This window comes from Canis aureus, chromosome 8 (assembly GCF_053574225.1).
Source record: "Canis aureus isolate CA01 chromosome 8, VMU_Caureus_v.1.0, whole genome shotgun sequence".
NCBI lineage: Eukaryota > Metazoa > Chordata > Mammalia > Carnivora > Canidae > Canis > Canis aureus.
In genome coordinates this window covers 51,514,693-51,524,010 of record NC_135618.1, presented here as the reverse complement: position 1 = coordinate 51,524,010, position 9,318 = coordinate 51,514,693, and the positions used below count along the sequence as shown (strand labels likewise).

The following is a 9,318-nucleotide window of genomic DNA, read 5'->3' as shown; positions in this document are numbered from 1 at the left end:
GCCGGGCCGCGGTTGGTCGGGCCGCCCCGGAGCTTGAGTTCAATCCACCCAATGAGGAGCGGGCTTCGCGGGGCCTGTCGGGAAGGCTGGCTGGTGTATATAAGCGGCTGCGGGGCGTCCCCTCGCGCCTGGGTCGCCGTGCGGGTCTCGGCGCGGAGCTCGCTGTGTGCGGGAGGGGCCGGCTTGCGCTCGCTCGGGCGGCACTTCAGGGACGATGGCGGAGGGAGATAATCGCAGCACCAACCTCCTGGTGAGTCGCGAGGGGAGCAGGCAGGGGCCTCCGGGCTTGGGCGGGGGCTCAGCCTGGCAGCGCTCTTGCGGCCTCGTTCCTCCCACCGTGGTGGGCCCGGCCCTCCTCCCCCTCGGCCCCGGGTGGGTGCAGCGGGGCGGTCCCCGGACCGGGCGACCCTTAACACCCCGTGGGGCAGCTACGGGGCGAGGTGAGGACGGCGCGTGACCAGCCCCCGCGGATCGGGGAGGAAGTGGGAGAAGGGGGGGCTGCGATGAGCCTGGGGCGCAGGCCTCCAGGGGCCTGTCTGTCGAGCGCTTTGAACCCCAGGCCCCCAGGCTCTTCTACGGGGTTCCCCTCCTCTTCCCTTCGTTCTTTAGCCCCAATACTTGGGCAGGGGTGGGGAGAGGGGGGAGGACGGCAGAGGGGCGGGGAGGGTCAAAGGGCCACTGGCGAGAATTTGCTGGAGCTGGCGCAGCTTAAACCCGCAGGGAGGCTGTGAACTCACCGCGGGGAACTGGGATTAGAGGTCCAGCTGGAAGGACAGTGGGGAAGGACCTTGCGTTTGCCTGGAGTTTGCAAGGGAGGGGTGTGTGTGTGTGAGAGAGAGAGAGACAGGTGGACTTTAGAATAAGCAGGGGTCTGAAGGAACTGCAGTGGTGTCTCACGGGCGGATAAATCTAACCTAACTACTTGTTTTCACGGCGCGATCTAGGCAAAAAACGAGAGAAATCCTTGCCTTTTGCTTTTTCTTTTCTTTTTTTTTTTGTCCGTTGCCACAACGAAACAGCATTTCATCCTTGACGTTGGATATTCCAAGAGCCCGGGTGCTAACGAGTTTGGTGACCTTGCAGGGCAGCCGTGATGGTGCCAGCTTTTCGTTTTGCATTGGTGTTTAGAAATGCATGGCCTGTTCCTGTAACGCACATGCCAGCACACTTGTCTGTGGCTAGCCGAGTTAGCTCCGGCCAAGTTCCAGTTAAGGGGAATTGATCGAAGCACAAAGAAATTGTCCAGCAAATTCACACAGTTTGTTGAGGTGACCGAGCCTGGCCCGAAGCTCAGCTGCTCTTTCCAGCAGAAAGCAGTGTAACTTTAAGCAGAACAAGGCCCTTGGCTTTGGATTTCCTGGGTTCAGATCTCTTAACCTCCATGTATCTGTTACTTCATCTGTAAAATGAGGCGAGTAACAATACCATCCTTTGAATTCATTGGGAGGATTAATTAAAGTATAAGCATATAAAATACTTAGAGCTTCTGGCACATAGTAATCTTCTGTTTAACTATATTAAGCGTGGTGTATATAAAGTCAGGAATGTTGAAGTCCCCCAAGTAATCAGTGTGGCACAGATAGATAGCATCTCTAGTAAGATTAGGCTGTCCTGTCCTCTCTCTTTTGTATATTTCCCCATGATAACATTTATAAGGGCATGTGGGTTTCTTTCTAGTTTTTTTTCCTGTACCAAAATCAGTATAGGGTTTTTGTTTTTGTTTTTGTTTTTTTTTTGCCACATTAGCTCATTCCAGAAGTCTACTTTCAGCTAGGTTGTCAGTCTTGCAGAGAAATTTGAAGTCTAACCAAATGTTCTGGTAAGTGTAAGAAGCACTCATTGTATGGAGATACACTGAGCTTGAGATGCCTCATGTAATTTGGTGAAAGTAAGTTTTACTTAATTGTGCAAATGATGCCAGCATCTAAAGGATTCCATTACACAGCGCTATTTTAAAAATTGAATGCTGTTCAGAGAGAGGCTTTCTTAATGGATTTAGAAGTAGGAGTATAAATCAATGAGATGACAAAACAACCGATCAATCAATTCTAACCACCTGAAAAATGAGCACATTTGAAGTGATCTAATTTTATATTTTGGGTGCTGCCACTTAGTAGTGCATGACTTTGAGAAAGCTGGTTACCCATCTAAGGTCACTTAGATGGACCTTATCCATAAGGTCTTATAAGGATAAGGTCTCTTATCCCTACTTTGAGGGCATCTACTAGGATTGTTAACATTATGTATGAAGAGTAGCCCAGTGCTTGGACTTGGTGACTTGGTGACTGTTAAATGGTAGGTTGCCACCTCCCCCCCCTTAATTGATTTCTGTCTTGCTACCAAAATTGCAGAATTATTTAGAAACTAAGATAGTGATTTGATTGAGGGTTCTTTTACATTCTTGGTGTCTTAAAAAAAATTAACTGAGAAGCACAGAAATGTTGGGAGTGGTAAAATGATCACTTTACATGTTGGTCTTGTGTAGGCTGCAGAGACTGCAAGTCTGGAAGAGCAGCTGCAGGGATGGGGAGAAGTGATGCTGATGGCTGATAAAGTCCTCAGATGGGAAAGAGCCTGGTTTCCACCTGCCATCATGGGTGTGGTTTCTTTGCTGTTTCTGTAAGTGAGCTATTAAATTATTGTGGATTGTGCTTGTTATTAATAAGGGCTCAGGTAATACACAGCCTCTTTTGTAACCTATAATCTGTAAAGAATGCCTTTTCTTGGAGCAGTTCTCCTAGTTTTCAGAATTTGTAGTACTTACGTAAACTCAGTAACCTAAACCAGTTGAATAAATGAGTGGCTCTCACACTTTTTGGCCTAAAGAACCTTTATATTCCTAAAAAGTATTGAGGACCCCAAGGGGCTTTTGTCTCTTGATGTTTACATTAACCATTGCAGCTATGATGTCATCATATTCTGAAGCTTCCCAGAAAACCACTTGTGAGAAATTTAGAATGAAAAGGGCAGATAACTTCTGTGAGACCCAAAAGACTAAGTAGATAAATATCTTCAGCTAGGAATAATAATGACTATGTTTCTCTAACCTTCATTTTTTTTTTTTTTTTTTTTTTAAACAGGACTATCTACTATCTAGATCCATCTGTTCTGTCCGGTGTTTCCTGTTTTGTTATGTTTTTGTGCTTGGCTGACTACCTTGTTCCCATTCTAGCTCCTAGAATTTTTGGCTCCAATAAATGGTAGGTGGTGTAACAATTTGGCTGTCTAATTTCTGTGAAGTTACTGAACCTCGTGGCTGTGATTAGTGTGCTGTAATTAAGCACAGAGAATTGTCTAACTATTGGATACCTAAGGGTTAGGATTATTGCTTTTATACGAAGGATTTCTTAGCTGATTCACTTACACATCATGAATTTCTAGTACTACTTATATCTCCATAGTTCTTTTATAGTCTAGCATTTATTTTGCCTTTTCTTTTCTAGACCTTTTTATTGAAGTGAGGTTTTTTGAGGTAGTCTTATCATATATTGCAGAACTCACAATGAGCTTTCCATAGAAGTAGTATGTTTACATTTTACATTTATTTTCTTTGAAATTTAAGATATTTTGCAGGCTATTTTTGAATGCATATGAAAGCAGTAACGTAGATTATTGTTCATTTATTTAGCAACTATTGATTGAATGCGTACTTTCACATTAGGCACTGTTCTGAGTGCTGTGAAATATTTTGACTTTTAAGGTTGATTGTATGTTCAAGGTTGATGTTACAAGCTAACTGCAGTGTAGTGGTAGCTCAATGCATAGCAAGTGCTTCAGGATATATTAACGTATTTTAACTGTTCTCTGGAATTGTATCATTTCTCACTTCTAAGTAATGAACAAAACTAGATGTTGGAGTAGATGTTTTTGTTTTTTTTGGTCCTAGTTGCTTTTCTCCTTTCATTGTTTATTTTAATTTGATTAGTAATCTATATGTGCCTTTAATTTCTTGTTCCCCTGATAATAGCAAATTATAAAATAATTATGTAAAATTAATAATTTTAGGTACATGCCTTATGGATCTTTAAGAACAAATTTGGAGATTTTAGGGAAATTTGCTTAAATCGTGGGATAATAAAGGATATTTATTTAAAAAGGTTTCCCCTCTAGCAGAATAGATTAGTGTTAGGAAGTGCCCTTTGAATTGTTTTTCACATATAGTAATGGGTTATGTTGCTGTTTTTTGGGCAAGTTTGTAACCATGTAATGTAACAACAAAGGAAATACATCTCTGACCTTGGCTTTATTAGATGACATTCTAATTGGCTAATTCATAACTCCTGGAGAAAAGTTTCAGAAATAAAAACTGGTAGTTTCATGGTAATCAGTATGTGAGTCAGTCCAGAGCAGTTTTATTTTTTGATCTTCACGAAGAAGGAAGAACACTGTTGCGTAGCCACAGTTCAGCCTTGACCATGGGCAGCATGTAAGGTCTAGTTGTTTACAAGAAGTTCCCTGGGCTCATCTGCAACCTTTCTGCTGTATCTATCACTGTAATTTTACAAGGACAAGAACTAGAGAAGCAAAAAGAACCTGCTCCCCAGTGTGGGTTCTGTTTCATGATAGCAGCCAATATATCTGTATAGCAAAGACAGTATAAGAATCCAAAAAACAGGGCAGCCCAGGTGGCTCAGCGGTTTAGTGCCGCCTTCAGCCCAGGGCGTGATCCTGGAGACCTGGGATTGAGTCCCATGTCGGGCTTCCTGCATGGAGCTGCTTCTCCCTCTGCCTTTGTGTCTCTGCCTCTCTCTGTTTCTTTCATGAATAAATAAATAAAATCTTGAAAAAAAAATCTAAACAAAAATTTTTTTAAAAAATTAGAAAAAAAGGCTTTTCGAGGATCTTTTTGAATTTTTACTGCTGTTTATATTATCCCTCACTGGGACTAAATTTGTAAAGATTTTGGATTTTAGCTGTTTGTTGCTGCCTTGGTATCAAGTATATGAAGCCCAGCTGAGGGTATTATGCTTTGGATGCAGTATTCTCTACTGAAGAGTGCTTAAATACAGCTGTGGAATAGAAACTTCAAGTCTTCCTCAAACTAGTGAGACACTGATGGGCTACGCCTCAGAATTTATTTGGATCTGAAAAATAATACAGGAATAGAGAAATTAATTTAAACTGATTGCATGGCCCATAGTAGCCTTGAGTCTTTTGTTACTATAATTAACCAAATATGGCTTTAGAACCACGGATTACTATTGCTTTGTACATACACATGTCTTTATGCAAAAACTTATTTCTTTGCTATACAAGGTGTCTTAATGGTACAGGAACTTTTTCACAGTTATAAGATAATGTGAATTGTTTTTTATTTAAACTTTCTTTAGGAGACAGTTTTTTAAATTTGAGAGGATGATATATATCTGTTTACTACAAAGACTTGCTTATAGTAAAGGGGAAAATTTTTTGTAGGACCACTGAGCAACAGCAAAGATTCCATGAAATTTGTAGCAATCTAGTAAAAACTCGACGCAGAGCTGTGGGCTGGTGGAAACGCCTCTTTACACTAAAGGAAGAAAAGCCTAAAATGGTACTTTTTTTGTTTTGACTTATTTTAGTAAAGCAGAATTTTAAGATTGAGTCTATTTATACTTCATTGTAGTATAATGATGGCTTTTTTAATAGTTTGATATTTATATTAAATAATCTGATATTTATCATTATCCATTGGTTTAATTCCTCTGAGTACCTTCTAAATGTATGTATGAATTAGACTGAATTATTGGAAGTTAAAATTACATTTTGCATTTAATTTTGTACTCTAGTACAGGGAAATTTTTGTTTATTTTAACTTGCTGAAATAAAAGACAAATACTTAAGCATTTCTTCTTTCTTAGCTTCACCTGAGGTTACAATGTGAATTATTAATGGTAAAAGTAGTATAATGTATTGTGAACTCATTTATACAGAGAATTACAGTAATTCTAAGAGGGAATGGATAGAAATTCTATAAAGTAGATCTAATGGAGTTTTCAATGGATTTTATGTAACGTATAAATACCAAGTCATCTTAAAGAAAGGTGGTAACAAATACTGGATTATTTTCCAGCCTTTGAAACAACATCCTACAGTTTTGCTTCCAGTTTTGCTTCTTTTTCTAGGAGTTGATAAATTCTTGTTGTTTTCATTATTAGTACTTCATGACAATGATCGTTTCTCTCGCTGCGGTTGCTTGGGTGGGACAGCAAGTCCACAACCTGCTGCTCACCTATCTGATAGGTAAGTATTTGAGGAAGAACTAGAGGCATAATTCTGGCCACTGAAGTCTGATTGGAACTTAGTAAACACATAGGTGTGTGTTAATCAAGTTTAAGGCACAGATGTAGGAACTGGGAGTATAGAAAAAATGACTAAAGCCCATTTCCTTGTTTTCTGGGAGTCTGTGGTCATACACTAAGTGAAGATAGAACATAATAACCAAGGTGGAAAGTGACATGTAGGAGGTAAAAATAAGCAGTGTGTGTTATCTGAGGTTGGGGCCTCTGATAGAAGTTTCTGGGGATAAAAACCAATGAAAGTGGGACGCCTGGGTGGCTTAGTGGTTAAGTGCTGCCTTTGGCCCAGGGTGTGATCCTGGAGTCCCGGGATTGAGTTCTGCATCCGGCCGGCTTCCTGCAGGGAGAGCCTGCTTCTCCCTCTGCCTGTGTCTCTGCCTCTCTGTCTCTCGTGAATAAGTAAAATCTTTAAAAAAAAGAAACTAAAAACCAATGAAAGTAATGAGTTTTAAATTGGTTCCTCCTGTTAGAGTGCCTTAATAGTCTGGGAAACTACTTTCTATAAGATGGTATAATCTATAGGAAGTTAATTACCCTAATTTTGTTTGTTTGTTTTTAAGTGACTTTCTTACTGTTGCTTCCTGGATTAAACCAGCATGGAATCATTTTGAAGTACATTGGAATGGCCAAAAGGGAGATAAATAAGCTGCTCAAACAAAAAGAGAAGAAAAATGAATAATGCGTCTGCTTTATTCAATGTAATGAATGGCATATACATTGTCCTTGGGAACAGTTTCTATTATGCTGTCTGGATACTAAAATGTTACAGAAGTAGTTCTTTGCTCTCCCTTTTTCTGCCCTTAGTTAGTAGAAGTTCAGACTTACCAAGTAAGGCATTATGCATAGTGTCTTCATGTGAAGTGTAGCTGGATGCATTCTCATCAGTTGGCCTTATATGGACAACTCATTCGTGAGTATGACTTTTGATTTTTCTCACCCAGGTTAATTGAATTCTTACTTTTAGGCAACTTCTTTAAAATAATATAGTGGTGAACTTCATCTTTTAGTACAGTTAACTGTGACTTTGGATAATTGTTCCAGTTGATCTTTGCTTTAGCTAGATACAAGGTAGTGGTCTGTGGCTACAGGAAGCTGGTTCTACTGTCTGCTTCCACAGTCTGCTTTAACTGTCTGGCTTCATGAATATAGAGACCAAGTTTACCACTTCTGATGAAGAGACCAATTAAGATTCATTCCTCATGCTGTTTCTATACTGTGGGAGAAGAATCCTTCTGGAATAAAATGAAACCATTTCCATGCCATAGTATGTGTTGGTTTCTGCCTTATGCAAAATTAGTAATTTGTAAGAAACATTGATCTTTCCTCCCAAACGGAGAATATAACAGCCTTCGAGCTTTTCTCTCTTTGCTCTTAGACTTCAAGTTAGTAGATCCTTAAAGGCTATTTAACAGCAGGCTTCTAAAAGTTTGTGTTTAGGATTTTTAGCATATTTTTATTTCAGATTTTTAGCTGAAACTAAAGTACATAATAGGTTAAGACTCAGGTCTATGACCTTTACTCCATCACCAGCCAATAAAGGACAGAAGTCTTCCTATACTTAGTCAAGCGTCATTTCAGTAGAAAATAATCTTGTCCTACTAATTTTCCAGACCAGATTAAGCCTTTAAAGGTAAGCCTCAAGAGTCTCATTTGAAAGTAATTGCTGGCTGCTTTGGTCCCCATAGATTTGGCACAGGAGGTGGTGGCTATGCAGGCTTCTGACTTTTTTCCTAGATACTTCTTTGGAGGTTGCAAGGGCTGTTGGGGAGAGCAGACTTTGGCCATGATAGGTGGCCTCTGGTCTACAGAGATTTTGTAACTCCTTGGAAAGTATCTTAGAATCATTCTTCCTCTCAATAGCTAAAAATTTAGAATAGCTGAAATCTGTAGGAATGAACCTCTGAGGGCCGAAAATGTGACATTTGGGAACAGTTCTTAAACTCTGATTAACTAGCTGTAATATAGTTTTGTGAATTTATTGCACTGATGCTGGACCTTGTGGTATATCTGTCCCTAAATAAGTGTTGTTTCCCCCTTCAATATTACTGTAAACAATGGCACCCATTGTAGCATTTTTTTTTTAATGTTTAATATGAAAACTACAAACTACCTTAATTTTTACATGTGTTTCCTTATTGTAGATAAGCTTGTCTTGCTATCTGGATTTTTTTTGTGTATATATGTTCTACCAATTAACTACTTTTGCAGTTTTAATCTTGTATTCTTCTACTTTGTTTTGTGTAAAATGGGAAAAATAAAAAAAGCTGGAATCCCTCCTTGTGTCTCACTTTCTTTATACCTTAGCCGTTAAGTTTACATGATTGGATTTGTGAATTTGGTTAATGAACTACCCTGGCTGATAATAACATGCCGACACAGTTCTCTTTCAGAACAAAATGAAGTAAAAGGTGTAACGTAAATTCTTCAGCAAACATTCAGGCACCATGCTAGATGGAAAAAGAAATACAATGAGTGAGTGATGACCAAAGATGAGTGTGAGACGGTCACGCTGGAAGAACAGGCAGGCTTGAGAGAGTACCTGTCACGATTACCTCTACTTCAGGGCCCAGCTCCGAGTTCAGTGCATCAGGTACTTGCTTATTGGTGGTTAACTTCTGTCTGCACTTTGAACTCTAATTTAAAAATATTTTTTAAAAAAATTTAAATTGAGGGGCACCTGGCTGGCTCAGTCAGTAGAGCGAGCATGCAACTCTAGATCTCAGGGTTGTGAACTGGAGCCCCACACTGGGCATAGAGTTTACTTAAAAAATTGAGGACAGCCCGGGTGGCTCAGCGGTTTGGCACCGCCTTCAGCCCAGGGCGTGATCCTAGAGACCTGGGATCAAATCCCACGTCGGGCTCCCGGTGCATGGAGCCTGCTTCTCCCTCTGCCTGTGTCTCTGCCTCTCTCTCTCTCTCTCTGTGACTATCATAAAAAAAAAAAAAAAAAAAGAGACCTGGGATCAAGTCCCACATCAGGCTCCCTGCCTGCCTGCCTGCCTATGGAGCCTGCTTCTCCCTCTTCCCGTGTCTCTGCCTC

The 9,318-nt window shown here is 40.4% G+C and overlaps 1 protein-coding gene across 1 annotated transcript; it reads left to right on the top strand.

The window, feature by feature from the left end:
* The first annotated feature begins 90 nt into the window (after positions 1-90).
* ARL6IP1 (ARL6 interacting reticulophagy regulator 1) lies at positions 91-8,554 on the top strand. Its single transcript, XM_077906753.1, has 6 exons — positions 91-250; positions 2,486-2,619; positions 3,081-3,200; positions 5,416-5,533; positions 6,138-6,222; positions 6,839-8,554. Exons 1-6 carry the CDS (start codon positions 215-217, stop codon positions 6,955-6,957), a joined length of 612 nt encoding a protein of 203 aa, XP_077762879.1. The 5' UTR covers positions 91-214; the 3' UTR covers positions 6,958-8,554.
* The last annotated feature ends 764 nt before the right edge of the window (positions 8,555-9,318 follow it).

What these genes read in the sequence shown, in the direction of transcription:
- ARL6IP1 (XM_077906753.1), top strand. Translation starts at nt 215, where the DNA reads ATGGCGGAGGGAGATAATCGCAGCACCAACCTCCTG. An exon ending in ATCGCAGCACCAACCTCCTG is followed by an intron (nt 251 to 2,485) that starts GTGAGTCGCGAG and finishes GGTCTTGTGTAG; the next exon opens with GCTGCAGAGACTGCAAGTCT. An exon ending in GCTGCTCACCTATCTGATAG is followed by an intron (nt 6,223 to 6,838) that starts GTAAGTATTTGA and finishes TTTGTTTTTAAG; the next exon opens with TGACTTTCTTACTGTTGCTT.